Source organism: Tenrec ecaudatus, chromosome 3 (genome assembly GCF_050624435.1).
Source record: "Tenrec ecaudatus isolate mTenEca1 chromosome 3, mTenEca1.hap1, whole genome shotgun sequence".
NCBI lineage: Eukaryota > Metazoa > Chordata > Mammalia > Afrosoricida > Tenrecidae > Tenrec > Tenrec ecaudatus.
This window is the reverse complement of record NC_134532.1, coordinates 145,660,727-145,678,865: the sequence shown is the minus strand read 5'-3', so window position 1 is coordinate 145,678,865 and position 18,139 is coordinate 145,660,727. Positions and strand designations below refer to the sequence as shown.

At 43.6% G+C, this 18,139-nt stretch overlaps 1 protein-coding gene across 1 annotated transcript in view; it reads left to right on the top strand.

Annotated features, from left to right (window-relative positions):
• The window catches only part of ANXA3 (annexin A3), a 65,065-nt gene that overhangs the window by 14,161 nt on the left and 32,765 nt on the right, over nt 1–18,139 (top strand). The window contains exons 2-5 of the mRNA XM_075543549.1: nt 473–560; nt 2,512–2,606; nt 7,970–8,083; nt 12,771–12,861. Coding sequence (XP_075399664.1) covers nt 473–560; nt 2,512–2,606; nt 7,970–8,083; nt 12,771–12,861 — 388 coding nt within the window. The remainder of the gene's footprint in view (nt 1–472; nt 561–2,511; nt 2,607–7,969; nt 8,084–12,770; nt 12,862–18,139) is intronic.

The following is an 18,139-nucleotide window of genomic DNA, read 5'->3' as shown; positions in this document are numbered from 1 at the left end:
ACCACACAGGTAGTCCATGCCGTGTCATGGTCCGTGGCAGGTTTCTGACATTCCACAGTCTGTCACTAGAGGAATACGTGTTGCAGTGACGCTGAACAGGTTTCAGTGGCGTTTCCAAATGCAGAGCGACTAGGAATAGAGGTCTGGTTTTCAGTTTCTGAAAATCCTATGGCTCACAATAGTTTGACACGCAGCTGGTCTTGGGCATGGCATGGTACATAGGGCCCGGCACTGGGCAGGGTTTGACTCTGGCGTGTGCGGGGTCACCGTGAATCGGGAGACTATTTGATGGGAGACAACAGCAACAAAGATGTGATGTTGGCAGCACACCAAGGAAAGGACCGTCTTCCACGGATTCTAAGCTGGTAAGAAGGTGTGCATGTTCTAGGTTTGTTCAATACAGACTATGTATATACAAGGTAAACAAAGATATCCTTTTAAATGGGTGGAATGTTCAAATGGTTTCTTCTAGGTTGGACGTGGACGGACGATTCAAGATTACCCAGGCTTTAGCGCAGCAGCGGATGCGAAAGCTATCCACAAGGCAATCAGAGGAGTTGGTGAGTACTTTGAAATTCAGCCACCTTGGCGGTACAAGTGACTAAGCACAGGACTACTAGCCAAAAGGTTGGTGGGTCAAACCCACCTGGAGTGACTCAAAAACAGGCCTGGGACTCTGCTTCTGGACGGTCAAAACCTTCAGCACCTAGTTGAGCAGTTTTTCTCTGCCTGCACGTGATTGCGCGGAATCAGAACCATTGCTTTACAATCCCTCTTCATGCTGACGCACACCTGGAGAGGTACAGCCTCCAAGTGCCTTGGTTCGGTTTCCTGGGTTACTCAGTCAGAGTTGATTTACTCATTACAAAAGGTATCGGCTATTAAAATTGTGGAATAGGGATGAAAAGTATAGAGAACCCAGTTTTGTGGAATCTTAACATATTTGGCCATATTTACTTGATATTAAAACAACAACCATCACCACTGCTACTCCCAATGAAAATAGCAGTAATAAAAGTGTTACAGATGGAACAGAAATCCTTTCTATTTTTCCTGGATCCCACCCAATTCCATTGGGTGCATCACGCCATCTGAGATGAGAGTCTCACTCCCGTCAAATGTGTTCCACGACCTCACACGTATGTGCACATTGCTTTGAGTGGCTTCGGTATAGGAAGCATCCTGTGTACTCTCTCTTGCAACTCGCTTTTTCAAACCTGAACATTATGCTTTGGGGATTTTTCCATGTGTTTATGGTTAGCTTCTGTTCATTAATTTTAACTGCACAGCAGTCTGTGGCAGCACTAAATCATAAAGTGAGAATATTGATGGGACATTTAAATCACCTGCAATTGTTTTCTATTACATTATAAAAATACTTCAATGAAAAAATAAAACTTCAATGAAGAGTCCTGCTAAGGTCTCCTTGAGCATGTTTGCAAGCACTGCTCTAGACTGTAACAAGGATTGGACTTTTTAGAGTGAAGGGGACAGTGGGTGGAATGTGTGGAATGGTGAGCTTATGGGTCGGGACTGTGTGAGAGCTGTGAGCTAGAGTTTGAAAGATGTACTGGGGGCGGGGAGGGGGGTGGTCAAAGAGATCAGGGTTCCAAGTCTTGCTGTACCAAGTCACTGTGCGACCTTGACACATGAGACAAGTTCTCTAAGCATCAGTGTCTTCATTTTTCTCGCTGTTATCGAGTCAGTTCTGACTGACAGCGAGCTTAGAGGACAGGGTAGAAACGGCCCTTTGGGTTTCTGAGACTTCAGACCTTTACTTAGGTAGACAGTTTCCTCTTTCTACTATAGATCCTGGCTGTCGGGTTCAAACCCACTGCCGTCCGTGCTCCATAGCTCTGTGGGTAGCTCACTACTCGAGCAGGTGCCTTTCTTCATCTTTAGGGCAACTTCAGTGTAGTGTGCCCACCACACAGGGCGCTCTGAAGATTAGCTGTGACAGTGAATCAAAAGGTGCCCGGTGCATGGTAACTTCTCAATACATGTCTTTTCTCTGGAGAAAAAAAATCATTTGACAACAAGTTTGAAGCAAAGAGAGATACCAGGTAATAAGACAGTAACCCAACCTTACCAGGGGGAAAACGATGATGTTACACCTGCTCTCTGATCTACAGGTGAGACTCTTTAGGCAAAGAATGTTTTCTTCTCCCCAACCTATCCAAATAAACTTTGTTTTCTTTTGCAAGAAGAACCCCCCCTCCACCCTCATCCCCTCATCTTCACCTTACAAAGAAAAAAAACCACACACACACACACACACACACACACACACACACACCCCAAGAAATAAAGTTCAACAGGTGAGAACCTGGAAAAATAATTTTTTTTGAGAAAACACAAAGAAATAGTTCCAGCTGAGAATATTATAATTAGATTATAATTAGAATATCTTACTCTGCTTTTGTCCCAGCTCATTAATCATTTTCTTTTGTTTAAAGCAGGTATTAGCATCTTTGGAGTGACAGTGCGTAACATTATGTTTGCGTCCTTCAGGAACGGATGAGGAAAGGCTCATCAACATTCTGACGGAGAGGTCTCACACACAGAGGCAGCTGATCGTGAAAGAGTATCAAGAGGTATACGGAAAGGTACAATGTGATTAACACGCTGGCCAGTAAAGAGATAATCACGCGTGTGCGGAGACACTCCCGTGTGACTGCCCACAGATCATTTGTTCCAAGCCCCATGGCACTGAAGGCACCCCGCGGCGCCACTCAACAGCCGGGAATCTGTGTCTTGCTTCTACCCTTAAGGGACTGAATGATCTTGGACGTGTAACTTGAACTTTCAGGGCCTCCGTTTCTTCACCTGTAAAAGAAGGACGGCTGTGTCAGGTGATCGCTTCTAAATTGGCCTGCTCTGGCAACAGCTGGGGGGCACTTCACAGAGCCCTGGTGGGGCAGCGGTTATGCCCTGGGCTGCTAATCGTAAGATCAGCAGTTCGAAACCAGTAGCCCCTTCTTGGGAGAAAGCTGGGCTTCTGACTGCAGCAAAGAGTTACAGGCTGCGAAACTCAAAGGCAATACAGGCCCTGTGCTGTAGGGTTGCTATGCGTCACCATCACCACAATGGCGGTGAGCTTTGGGCCCTCCTGATTGTAACGGCAGGGGGAAAGAGTGCTTTGGGCATCTGGACCAGGGGTGCCGAAAAAGATTCTGTAGTGTGCAGGACACCCCCCAACAGCAAAAGGTTTCCAGTTATAAATGCAAACAGTGCCCAACCTGGCAACCTCTGTCTTAAATGAACTTCAGTTTCTCTTCAATGTTTATAAAATAAGTTTAACCCATCCACCAAATCAAAACTCATTAAGTCCTATATAACTTGGTCCTTGTCATATATCCACTTCGTTAGACTTGGTCCTTGTCATATACCCACTTCGTTTGACATCTATTTATTGGATGCTATGGAGTCAAGAAAGTAAACTTTAGGAGTTGGACTGCTAACTGCCAGGTTAGTGGTTCAAATCTACCAGCCACTCCAAGGGAGAAAGACGTGGTAATCTGCTTCTGTCAAGATTGATAGCCTTGGGAATCCTATATAGGGTCACTATGGGTCAGAATTGGCTCAGTGGCAGTAGGTCTGAAGTCGTCAAGGAGTCCTGGCAGTGCAGTGTGTAAGTCCTTGACTGATAACCAAAATGTCAGCAGTCCTAATGCGCCAGCGCCTCTATAGGAGACCTGGCCTGGCAGTCTGCGTCCATAAGAACTACAGCCTAGGACACCCCAGAGGGCAGGTCTACTCTACCATACAGGGTCAGGATGAACTGAAATTAACTCTAAGTGTCAGAAGGTGTGCTAGCTATTGGTGGTAGACTGGTATAAAAACAGAGAGTGCCTTTCACAAAACTCACATTCTCCTGGAAGTAGAATAAGTACATAAATTCAGATATTGTTAAGTGCCATGAAAAAATGAATGCAGAGTGATGTGATAGGGGAGATTTCCATGGGATGGCATGGGGAAGAAATGTGACATTGAGGGCTTGTTGCTTTCCTGCCAACTAAGGTTGAGTCCTACTAGGGCATTCCAGGCAGTTGTTGCTGTTGTTATTGTTAGATGTGGTCAAGTTGGCTCTGACCCAGAGTGACCCCAGGCACAACAGAACATAACACTGCCAGGTCCTCTACCATCCTCCCAATTGTTCCTGTGCTTCAGCCCATCGTTGCTGCCACGGTGTCAGTCCATCTCTTGGAGGGCCTTCCTCTTTTTGCTCCCCTTTTGTTTACCAAACATGGTGTCCTTGTCTAGGGACTGGTCTCTCCTGACAATATGTCCCAAGTATGCAAGAAGACATCTCGCCATCCTTGCATTTAAGGAGTGCCCTGGCCTTACTTCTTCCAGCATACATTTGTTTGTCCTTCTAGCAGTCTGTGGTACTTTCAGCATTCTCCAGGTCCACAGTTCAAAAGCATCAATGCTGCTTTGGTCCTCTTTATTCAATGTCCAATTTTCATATCTATGTGAGGCAATTGAAAATACGCCAGCAAGAGTCAGGCACACCTTAGCCTTCAAGGTAACATTCTTGCTTTGCAATACTCTAAAGAGGTCTCATTCAGCAGATTTACCTAATGCAGCACATCTTTTGATCTCTCATCTTCTGCTTCCATGAGTATTGTTTGTGGATCCAAGCAAGACAAAATCCTTGGCAACTTCAACCTGTTCTTTACTTATCATGATGCTACCCATTGGTCCAGTTGTGAGGATTGGGTCTTCCTTACGTTGAGTTGTAATCCGTTCTGAAAACTGCACCCCTTGGTCTCCATCAGAAAGTGCTCAGTCCTCACTTTCAGCAAAGAGATCCTGTCATCTGCATATCACAGATTGTTAAGAACCCTTCTGCCAATCATTTCATCACTTTCTTCATATAGGTCAGCTTCTCTGATTATTTGCTTATCATATGGTTGAGGACATATGGTGAGAGGAGGCAGATTATGCATCAGTCATTGCGATGGGTTCCCCCTCCTTCTCCCACCTTCCCCTACACTCCTGGTATCACTACTTGTGTTTCTGTCCCTGAGGGGTTTATTTGTCCTGGATTCTGTGTGCCGTGAACTCTTATCTGTACCATGGTACATGGTCCGGCCTACCCAGAACTGAAAGGCAGGACTGGGGTCATGATAGTGGGGGATGAGGAAGCCTCAAAGTATACTGCGCCCTGGTTGACTCATCCCTTCTTTGTGATCTTTCTGTGAAGAGATGTACTGTTGTCTACAGATGGGTTTGGGGTCTCTTCTCCTGCCTCGCCATTCTCAACAATAGAATGAGGTTTGTTTTGGGTTTTCTGATGCCTGTTACCTGATCCCAGTAACACCTCATGATCACACATGCTGGTGCGCTTCTTCCATGTGGGCTTGTTGCTTCTCTGGTAGATGGCCACTTGTTTAACTTCAAGCCTTTAAGACCCTAGGCACTATATCTTTTGATAGCCAGGCATCATCAGCTTTCTTCATCACATTTGCTTATGCACTAATTTTGTCTTCAGCAATCATGTCGGGAGGGTGAGCATCACAGAATGCCAGGTTATTAGAACAAAGTGTTCTTGCATTGAGGGAGGGCTTGAGCAGAGGCCCACAGTCCATCCACTTTCTCAATGTATTGGAGTATAAATGTATGTACATAGGCCAAAACCTCTATTTTTATGAAGTAATATATTTACATAAATGCATACCGATGTTTATACCTCTATCCGTAGCTTTTCTTACTAGATCTTTCCTGTTTCCTTTTACCTTTCTTCTGACCCACTATCATGATCACCCTGCTTCTGTCTCCAGTAATTCCTGCTTTTTCATGAATGTTGTTCTTGATGTCCTTCCACAGATCACCAGGTTTTCTGTCATTAGTATGAGCTGTGGGAGCACATCAAGAGCATGCAGCAAATCTCTTCTTGGAATGTTCTTGAAATCCAAGTGGGATAGACTCAAGATAGTATTTTGGCTCTCATGGACCTGTTTTAATTTTTTAAGCATTCTCCTGCTTTTGCATATGAGCACCTGGGGGTCTGTTCCCCAGTCATCCCCTGGCCTAGGTTTCCCCACTGCTATTCAGCTTCTCCATTGTCTCTTCCCACAGTTGCAGTCAATTTGATTTCTGTGTATTCCATCTGGAGGAGCCCATGTGTATAGTTGCAAATTTACACAGCTGAGGCAGAAACAAGCTCAGAATGATAAATGATAAGAGCTTGATAAACAGAAAGAATTCCAATATGGCTGGAGTCTAGAGAGTGAAAGGGAACAAAGAGAGAAGATGAAATTGAAGACGTGCTTAGAACATGCTGGCCCTTGGGGGTCTTGGCACTGGGTTAGGTCTTATTCTAAAGGTAAAAGACGTTGAGGGTTTATAAGCAGGAGAGTATTACAATACCATTAACATCTGTAAAAGCTTATTTTGGCTGTAGTGCCTAACAAACTGAAGAGGGGACAGAGTGGAAACAGAGCTCAGTCAGGCTGTTGAGTGGTCAGAGTGAGAGATGAGTGTCCAATGATCCATGGGCACCTCACTGTGTTCTAGCCCACCCCCTCCAACTCCATTAACTCACTCTTCTCTATGTTTCTTCTGTCACATACTTAACATATTCTATCAAAGTGTTACCTTAGGATATGTGTGTTTTTTTTTTCCCATTAGGGCATAATGAGGTAAGCTTGTGTCTGCCTCACTTAGGACAGTAAACATTTGCTGGATTGAATGAATCGGCAGACTTTTGGGCAAGGCAACACACTTGTGTATAGGGAATAGGAATGACCCACTGACTGTTCAGAATTTCCAAACTGTGCAGGGCAGATGAAGGTTGAGGGAAGTAACCATGTCTCACAGTGGGATAGAATGGGAGCTTGTGAAATCTCCCAAGTTCAGCTGGAAATCTCTTGGGTTGAGAACAGATGGTCGTGGAATTCGGAATTTGGAGAGAAAACACGCTGTGGTGATAAAAGCAGAGCTAGGAACACTTGGCTCCATCTCATTTATTTCTACAGGGAAATGCCCTGCTGTGTGCGCACACATGCACGCACACACACACATACCCCAACTCGGTATTGATCTGTCCCCACATTGCTGTGGCAATCTGGAGGGCTTCTGTTCTCTGATTCAGGAGCAGGTTGAGGGGAAATAGCATTCCTTTGAACACATTAAACCATACGACTCATATTGAAGCAGGGGAGATGTATGTCGTGTGTAGAAACAGTGCCAAAGTGCAACATCAGTCAGCAGTGTCTGCCCATTGCCACATTTCAGGATGCCCTTACTGCTGTTGCCAGAAAAATGCTGCTGAGCCCCTCAAGCTCCAAGTTCTCCCCAGAGACCAGTGGCCAAATCCCTTCTTGCCTTTATCTCCCGAGTTCCCTGACAGTCCCTGAGAAGGAATAGGGTGCCTACCGGCAAAGTGCCCCTTCCTTCACACCCTCTTCCCTCCACCCGAGCCAAGCCTGAGAGCGTGGAGGACCTAGGATGTGCATATCAACACCCAAATCTGGAACTTCCCAACCAAGGTGGATTAGCAGAAAAGCCTGATGATACCCTTCTGAAAATGAGCTCTTGAAAGCCGTCTCGATACTAGTGATCCACAGCAGATGCAGGGGGAGCACCAGGCGCCATGTTGTTATCTGGTGCACGGGCTACCATGTCTCGGGCGCCAATGTAACAGCACCAACAGTTGAAGTCTGAATTAACTTGGTGGTGATCGGTTGGTTGTTTTTGCGTTTTTTTAACCAAAATTGCGACACACATGCAGTTCTCTCCTTCAGGTTTCCTGCCAAAAAAGCCTTTATAAGATAGAACATTGGGGAAATCATAATAAAATGCAGATCAGTCTCCATCGAGAGATCTCTGACATCTGTGTTCATTCCCGGTGGGTGGGCATGCTTTCATCAGATCTTGATTTATGGAAATGTTCATCTTTCACTCGGGAAGGGAAGAAATGAAACATATGTCATGCTTCCGTCTTTGGGTCTTTTTGTTTTAGGAGTTGAAAGATGACTTGAAGGGTGATCTCTCCGGCAACTTTGAGCAAATCATGGTGGCCCTGGTGACTCCCCCAGCAGTGTTCGATGCGAAGCAGCTGAAGGAAGCCATGAAGGTAGGAGCCCCGCACAACAAACCTGTGCTGCTCAGGACTTGACTCTGTCTTCAAAGTTAGTGACTTTCTCCCGGTGCACACTGGGCTACTGTAGTCATTGCAGTGGCCACAATGGCAGTTTGAGTTTGCTCTTCCCAGTTGGAATGACTGAAATAGGGAATAGTCATGGAACTTTGGGCCCAAATCTTCCTAGGTCAAAAGGATCCTGTCACAGCCTTTATTTATTTGTTTGTGTGTTGTTTTTTTCTGCCATGCAGAATCCAACTTTCTAGCTTGTTGTCGTGTACCATAAATGGTACTATTATCACCCCATTGCTTAGGCCAAGAGCCAAAATAGTTCCTTGACCCTTTGCCTTCTCTTATCCTTAGAATGATGTAAATCTATTCGTTCTTTTCCATCATACTTGGTAAAGGAGAGGCGCAGCGAAAGAGAGGAAGGCCCTCTAGGAGATGGATGGACGAGTGGCTGCAACACGGGGCTCAAGCATAGGGACGCTGGTGAGGCTGGTGCAGGACAGGCAGTTTCTTGTTGTGCACACGGTTGCTATGCATTGGGAAATCCACTTGATAGCATTTAACAACAACTTCCAGAATCTACCACAAATGTGCTACTTTCTTCCCAAAGACATTGCTACCATACTAGGCCAACCGCAGCATCTTTGGTCTGAATTATGTCAGTAACCTTCCACTTGTCTCTCTGGCTCAATTTTTACCCAATTCAAATCTTCTTCACAGAATATCCAACATTATTTTTATTATACAAAAACCAGATTATGCATTATGCTGTTCACCTGTGAAAATCTCCAAAGGCTTTGGATACTTAAAATTCAAACTTTATCATCTAGCACATTTGGACTTGCTTATCTCTCTCTCTCTCTCTCTCTCTCTCTCTCTCTCTCTCTCTCTCTCTCTCTCTCTATATATATATATATATATATATATATATATATATATATATATATATATATATATATATATATAAATTAGTACCTTCTTTTCCCACATTGGCCTTCTCTCCAATTCTCGAGCATTCTAAGCTTGTTCTCCTCTTGGGTTTTCATATGTTACTTTTCTAATTTCTGGAGTATTTTTCTCCTGGACATTTTTGTCAGTTCAGTCAGTTTTATTTTCATTGTTGTACTTTTTATTATTTTTAAATGACCTTATTTCTTTTTTCCCCAACTAAAAGACCATTTCCATTATATTGAAGAATGTCATCAATCTTATTCTAGGTTCTCTGTCCATAGGGCAGCACCTGGAGTTAGTAGATACAGTATATATTTGCTAAAGGAAGGAGGCAGGGAAGATGGGAATCTAGGCCTGAGGATAACCATCTTCTGCCTTCCCATCAGAGCCCTGCTGGAGTAGTGGTTACAAGTTGGGTCGCGATCTGCATGGTTGGCAGTTTGAAACCACAAGCAGCTCCTCCGGAGAAAGACTGGGCTTTCTACTCCTATAAACAGTTGCAGACTTGGAAACCCGCAGGGGTCCCTATGAGTCAGCTGGACTCAAAGGCAGTGAGTAGAGCCTTCCCAGCAGATGTAGGCATTCTCTTCTTGTCTACAGACGATGTGGAAGAGATGTGGGTGGGTAGGTTCAGATTATTCAGGAAGCAGAATGCAAGGTCGGTAGAAAAAAAGTTTATTGAAAAAAGGAAATGCCTATGAAGGATAAAGGAGAGAGAGCAGAGCAGCCGGGGCATGAGCCTTCAGACTCTAGAGCAGGTCTGATACTTGTAAAAGACCAGGAGCAGGAACCCAAAACACCAGTGAAATTCTGAGATACTCTGGCCAGGCTACCAAGGAGCACCTGAAAAGATGTTCTTTTGAAGAGTCCCGGGTTGGGCAGAACCAGGCCAGTTCCAATCCCTCTGTTGTACTTGTCGTCTGGGAACACAGCATATTTGTGAAACAGAATAACGAGTCCATTTGTATGGCAATTAGAGTCTCTTGGCCAACTAAATTAGTTGCAGCATGTTCTTGAGAAGGGAAATCTGAATAGGTGTACTCTGTGACCACCCCAAAGGCAAGGCATAAAGCAGATGTTAATGGTCAAGATATGGTTCGCCTGTAAGGGTGAGAAAAAGTGTTCTTTTACACGAAAGGGCTCCAAACTGGCAGTCTAGAGTTGGGAGAGATAACACTACTGTAATCAGAGACTCGGGCTCCTTTAATCTTACTACTTGAACGTCTTCAGCCCATGGTTTCCACTCCTTGTGAACGATGGCAGCTCCAGTGCCAACCATTACAGCTTCATCTCAGTCAACTCTAAAGGAAACTGAGAAATAATCTTTATTTGTGCAAGTTAGACATTGAGAGTTCTGTAACTAAGGAAGAAAGACAAATGAGATGTTGAGGGCAACTAGGCATTTCTGCCACAAGGCAGAATTTAGCCATGGTTTAAATGCTTTATTGGCCTTATTTGATCAAATTATCTTGAAAGTGATTTCTCTTAAAGTGACAGTGTGATTCATTCACCTTCTTACAAACAAAGGCTCAGGGGTAACTTGTCCCCGACTCAACTGTACCCTATAATACACATTATTAAGTCTTTGAGCATCTTCCTGTATCAAGAGGATGACAATGCTGGCCAAACCAGTGCAGTGGTACAAGCATAAAATTAACCATTGTAGAGCCCTTTCTAAATACAGTGACAGGTTTGAACACTCAACAGAGTGATTGTTGTTTGATTATTATTTATAACTTTGAATGGTGTTTCTTTACTCTGTACTATTTTTAAATATTCAGTTGATTGTTATGCTTGAGTAGGGGATTCTCTTGGGAATTTCATGTTAACTCAATGACAGAATTTTTATTGTGATAAAAATATAACAGAAGATTTGCCAATTTTCACATGTACAATTTAGTGATATTAATGACCTCCATCATGTTAGAGTCTGCCACCATTAGCAGAAACTCAGTGTGCCTCCAAGAATAACTCCTCCTTTCCTCCTCCCTCACCAGCTCAGCAACCACTAACAAACTTTGATTTCTCCACATTTGCTTATTCATATAGGTGACATCACACAGCCTTTGTCCTTGGGTACTGACTTATTTCACTCAGCATAATGTTTCCAAGATTTATCCATGTTGTTGCATGTAATAGGACTTCATTTTTCTTTAGTTCCTTTATACACAGAATATTCATATATTATATTTTGTTTATCCATTAATCTGCTGATGGACATTTAGCTTATTTTCCTTGGTTTTTTTTCAGAAATGAACTTTTTGTTGTTGAGACTATGTACACCAGAGCAGATACCATTCCAACACTTTCTGTGTGTACCATTCAGTTGTTCCTCCCCCACTAACGTAAACTTCTGGCTCCCGTGGTTCCTCTCTAATTGCTCTTGTGTTATTGCTAAGGTGATCCCGCATAAATAATTCTTAAAAGAGACTAATGCTCAAGGCAGACACTGTTGATTAGTTAAGCTAAACTACTGCTTATTTTTAATTTAAAGATCATTTTATTGGAGGCTCATATAGCTCTAACAATCTATACATCAATTGTATCAAGCATATTTGTACCTATGTTGCCATCATTATTTTCTAGACATTTGCTTTCTTTTCACTCCTTGTATCAGCTACTTTCCCCCCTCCCTGCCTCCCTACCCCTCCCTTGTGACCCCTTGATAAATTAAAAATTATTATTTTCATATCTTACACCAACCTCGGTCTTCCTTCCCCTACGGTTTCTTTTGTTTGTCCCCCTGGAGGGGTGTGTGTGGTTTTGTGACAATTATCATGATCAGTTCTCCCTTTTTCTCTTCCTCCTACCCTTCTGGCATCGCTACTCCCATTCCTGTTCCTAGATCCCGTACTGCTTGGTTTTAAGAAGACTTCAGGGGAAACTTGTGCTTTAAGGTTTAGATATTCTCCCAGAGCATTCCTTTCTGGAGCCCGGAAAGCGGAATAACCCAGTCAAAATCTGCAGTTCATGGACTTCTAAATTGTGTTCTGCATTTCCCACTCTTTGATTAGGATTTTAATATAGACGCAATCAAAATGTGCAGTAATGGTAGTCAAGCACACTTAATTCTAGTCTTGTGGCAAGGGGGGAAGATTTTGAAGGAAGCAGTTATTCACATGGCCATTTCCTCCCTGTAGTCCTGATTTTTCCTTTAGTGTTATCCCAGGCAGAGGGACCAGGTGTTCTTTAGACACCCTCCTGAATCAAGTTTAGACTCCGGGCACAGCACAGTGGACCCGGGAGGTGGAGTGGGAGCACTAAACACTTTATTGGACCAATTAACTGGGACATCCGTGAATTCATGACCCCAAACCCAAAACTAGGAAACAAAATCCCAGGAGGCCTAGTTTCTACCTCTTGCCTATTATAGATAGTGTCGCCATGAACATTGATATACCTGCTCTCGGTTGCTGCTTTCAACTCTTGTGGACACTTACCTTGGAGCTGAATTGGTGGATTATATAGTAGTTCTTAGTTTAAGTCTTTGAGGAACTTCCCCGTTGTTTTCCACAGTCGTTGTATCATGTTAACATTCATGTTATTTTAATATTAACATAATATGGAACAGTAGCAAACTATTTTAGAGCAATGTGATATTTTTATATCAATGTATTCAAAATGGTTTTCTTAGCTCTATTGAGCAAGACAATAGGACAAAATTGCATGAAATTTAAATTTTTAAATGCTTTAAAAATTCTATTTCATTTTCCTATTTTAGGGACCTGGGACAAATGAAGATGTATTGATTGAAATTCTAACCACAAGGACAAGCAGGCAGATAAAGGAAATATTGCAAGCCTACTATTCAGGTAATATTATTATCTGCTTACATATGGTATATCAATGTTCACATTAATGCACATGACCCAACCTATGGTATTTTAAATAACCTATTTGTATTCAAAAGTTGGGCAAATAATAAGGAAGTCTGATTGATGCTTTTAAGTTATGGTATTGGCGAATACTGACTATGCATGGAATGTTCTTAGAATGCACAAATCTGTCCCAGAGGAAGTCCAGTCAGAATTCTCCTTAGAAGTAAAGATGGGGAGGCTTGATCTTAATGTATTTTAGACATGCTATTGGGGGTGGGAAAGGATTTACAGAGATTATTTGAATGTAATCTAAGCTAGAAATTGATACATAACAATGACATGAATACCTTGCATTTATATTGTAAATGCAGTGGATTTAGCTCTAAGAAATCACTGTTTAACTGAATCAACAATTTTCATGAAGTGTGGAAGAGACTCAAAATCATTTAATACCATTATTATATGCTAAAATCATGCAGTAGAGGTGGCGTAAAACCACAAAATGCGTGGGAGGATCCATTTACTTCCCCAGTAACGAACTTACCGAACAATGGATAAAGTAAGCACATCCTTGGATCTCCAGATGCCAGGTGGCTCCTGAAGTACTGAGTTGAGTTAAGGTCAAAAGTGGGAAAGAGAATACATGGGGCTTGTTCAGAAGTCGTAAAATCCTACCCACTGACATCAAAGGGCTCTCTCATTGTAGCTATTTTGGGATGGGGTCTGAGTAAAGTTCTAGCCATCCCAACCCGCTTTTCTTTTCTTTTTTTTATTAATAAATCTTTTTATTGGGGCTCATACAACTCTTATCACAATCAATACATACATCAATTGAGCAAAGCACCTTTATACATTCGTTGCCCTCGTCATTCTCAAAATTCACCTTCCACTTGGGTTCCTGGAATCAGCTCAGTTTCCTTTATTTTTTCCCCTCCGCCTCCCTCCCCACTCCTCCCTTCCCCCTGCACCCTTAATAGTTTATAAATAATTATTTTATCTTATCTTACACTTCCCGGCGTCTCCCCTCACCCACCTTCCCATTGCCCATCTCCCAGAGAGGAGGTTACACATAGATCCCCAAGACCGCTGGTCCTGAGGGGTTCATCCGTCCTAGATTCCCTGTGTTTCCAGATCCCTACTGCACCGCTGTACATCCTCTGGTCTAACCAGGTCCGCAAGGTAGAATTGGGGTCATGATAACTGGGAGGGGAGGAAGCGTTCAGGAACTAGAGGAAGGTTGTGAGTTTCATTGTTGCTACCCTGAACCCTGAGTGACTCATCTCCTCCTCACTCCCCCTCTGCAGGGATGTCCAGTGGTCTACAGCTGGGAACCTGCTTTTCTTTAAGGCATTGCAAATGAGCCTCGGGCGTTCACAGACCACACGATCAGGAGAGGGTGGGAACGAGGGAAAGACATAGAAACTACTGTCATTATCAGAAAGTCAAGTCTCATTTCTTACTGTGGGGCCGGCTATATGGTCCCCTCTGTACATTGGGCCCTTTGAGCCAGGCTATCGTCCTCTGAGCTTGGTGGGCCCAGGTGTGCTCCGCTCTGTTTTTCCTCTTTCCTTTGTTTCAGCTTCCTTCTGGGTGTGGTGTGGTAGGTCAGTTCCTTTCCCACACCAGACTATCTATTTTCATTTTCTGTGGTACTCCATTGGATGGTGGGAGTTGGGCTAATTCTGGTTGGGGCCAGCATATGGTCCAGTCTCTTTGTGGATTCCTCCACACCTTACGTTGCCCTCCTGGTGTGGTGTGTCATGGTGGGGTCCACATGCATGTTCCAGTTCTGTCGGGACACAACTAGTACTCTCCCTCTGGGTGTGTTCTTCACACACATTCCCTCAATAAAAGAGCACCTTGCTCAGCTAAATGGTCATTTCATGATACCCACCTTCCCAACATGATCACTGAAGACAGACGTGTGCATAAGCAAATGTGGTGAAGAAAGCTGATGGTGCCCGGCTATCAAAAGATATAGTGTCTGGGGTCTTAAAGGCTTGAAGGCACACAAGCGGCCATCTAGCTTGGGAGCAACAAAGCCCACAGAGAAGAAGCACACAAGCCTAAGTGAACACGAGGTGTTGAAGGGATCAGGTAGCAGACGCCAAAGAACAAAAACCATCATTGTGTGATCACCTTCCCCACATAAATGCTGAAGACGAATGTGTGCATAAGTAAGTGTGGTGAAGAAGGCTGATGGTCCCTGGCTATTGAGAGATAAAGCATCTGGGGACTTAAAGGCTTGAAAATAAACAAGTGGCTATCTAGTCCAGAAGCAACAAAGCCCACATGGAAGTGTATACCAACATGTGTGATCACGAAGGGCCGAGGGGACCAGGTTTCAAGCACCAAAGGTGGGGAGAAAATTCAGATCATCGTGAATGACGGGAGTGCATGATGGGGACCCAAAGCCCATCTGTAGACAACTAGACATCCCTTGCAGAGGAGTAGTGGAGAGATGAGTCACTCAGGGTTCAGTGTAGTAATAATTAAACTCACAACCTTCCTCTACTTCTTAAACGCTTCCTCCCCCCAAAAATCATGATCCCAATTCTACCTTGCAAACCTGGTTAGACCAGAGGATGCACAGCGGTACAGATGGAATCTGGAAACACAGGGAATCTAGGACAGATGAACCCCTCAAGACCAATGGTGAGAGCAGCGATACAGGGAGGTAAGTGGGGTTAGCAAGGGGGAACCGATCACGGAGATCTACATATAACCTCTTCTCTGGGGGATGGGCAAAAGAAAAGTGGGTGAAGGGAGATGCTGGGCAATGTAAGATAAAATAATAATTTATAAATTATTAAGGGTTCATGAGGGAAGGGGGGAGTGGGGAGGGAGAGGTAGGGAAAAAAGGAAAATGAGGAGCTGATTCCAGGAACCCAAGCAGAAAGCAAATTTTGAGAATGCTGAGGGCACCGAATGTATAAGTGTGCTTTACACAATTGATGTCTGTATGGATTGTGATAAGAATTGTATGAGCCCCAATACAATGATTTAAAAAATTTTAAAAAAGCTTTCCTACAGTCCCATCATCAAGGTCAACTCTATGTAAAGGAGGCAGCTCTTCCTCTGTCCTCTTTTGAGTGCCTCACACCTTCAGGGCCCCTCTTCTGCTACGACAGCGGTTCTCAACCTGTGGGTTGCAATGCTTTTGGGGGTCGAATGACCCTTTCACAGGGATCGCCTAATACATCCTGCATATCAGATATTTACATTACATTTCATAACAGTAGCAAAATTACATTTATGAAGAAGCAATGAAAAATTTTTTAATTATACATCCATTGTCTCAAGCACATTTGTACATTTGTTGCCCAATCACAATGAAAATAATTTTACATGAAGAACTGGATGAAAGGGTCACAGCATTAGGAAGGTTGAGAACCACTGCGCTACCCTATCAGACAACATTCCACTACTATTCATAAAGTTTTCACTGACCCGTTTTTGTTTTATTTTCATTATTTCCAGATCACCAGGTTCTCTTTTCTAGTCAGTCTTAGTTTAGAAGCACTGCTGCATCCTGTTCACCATGGGGGATGCTGGTATTTGAAATACCTTAGGCATGACTTCTAGCCTCCCAGGTATGCATAAGCCACTGTGGTGTAGCCACCTGAGAGATGAGAGGTGGATGGGAGATGGAGTAAATGCAAATATTTATTGGTTGTGAAGCCATGTCTTCGTTATAATCTGATGTCTTAAGGGTCATGTAAAAGTCCCGTGAACTGCTCTGCAGAAGGAGCAGTGAGAGTAGCTCAGAGTTACCAGAGGCCTCGATTCCTGCATGAGCTAAATTCTTGAAAACTACAAGGAATAGAATTGTTTGTAGGTTACCTAATTAATAGGGCTTCCTGGTACACACGGTGATAAAGATGGAAATAAATGTGTTCGCCAAGTTCCACAGAGATGCAGGACACAGTGCTACCCTAGAGGCCCACTTATCCCGCGCTCCCTCAGCATCAGGCTCATTGTTCCTGTGTTGACATCTTCCATTACGGGAATTTTGTTTCTCTCCCTCTCCGCTATTACTGTTAAATATAGAAATGTATTTATTTACTTTCTAAGAAGTTTAAATCATCGAGGGGTACAACATTTTATGGATTCTGTACCCATAGCCGTATCTGGAAGATTGCTTCAGAAGTAGGCACAAGCCATGCCACGGTGCCCACGGGTACAATTTGCCCTTTCCCAGATGACTCTGGTTTTGTCAGTTTAGCCACCAGGAGACATTGTGTTGTTCTTTGCTTTGAATATGTAAGCACATCCTTGCCTAAATAAAGGCGTCCCTGGTGGTTGAAATGGTTAACAGGTTCAGCTACTAGCCAAAAGTTGGCCATTTTAGTCCACCCAGAGGCACCTTGGGGGAAAATGAAAAAGACCTTGTGACTCCACCCCCACCCCCACTGTCTGCCTAAACCCACTACTGGAAACCTCATAGAACCAGTCTACAACAGCAACTGGTTTGGGATTGTTCAGTTTTTCTTAAATAGAATTCACTTTGTCTCATGCATGAACATCTTCAACATTAAGAAATGTTGCAAAAAAAACCCAACAAATAGTGAACAAACAAATAAAAATGCCTTGTTGAGAATGGAGGGGGGTTGGAGTGGAGACCCAAATCCCATCTATGGACAATGGAACATCCCCCTACAGAGGGGTCGCAGGGAGGGGGTGAGTCAATCAGGTGAAATAGAGCACTAATGGGTCTAATCAACATTTATATTTTCCTAGGGTCTCTGGTTCTTCTGGAGTTCTGTTTTCTGCTTTATTTCCTGATGATTTCTACTGTGTTGCGCTGCTGTTTGTTGCCTCTCTTTCCGTATAGCTCGTTCCCTAATAGAGATGACGCAATGCTCTAAAGACGTCACCATCTGGACACAGCATTGCTTTGGAGAAGTTCTTTCACCAGGCTACCTCGAGGCTGTAGGTCACACATCCTCAAATGCAAGCCCTGTTCCAGTTGACTGCAGAAAGAATTATGGTGTCCTGTAGTGTGAAATGGTAACTGACCCATAAGAAATCAAAGGAAATTGTCAACTTGGCTCTCATAAAGGGACTAGCCATCTTGCATGACTTGCCCAATACAATGATACAATGGAGTCCAAATGAATGAAGAACTAAATTCTAAGCTAATGGTTTGTGAAAGAACACTGGATCGGGGATCAGGAACTCTAAGTTAAAGTTCAGGTACCTGTAGTTCTCTCTTATTTCACGATCTAGACTCGATCATGCTACAAAATGTAAAAAGTAGCTGTCAGCTTCG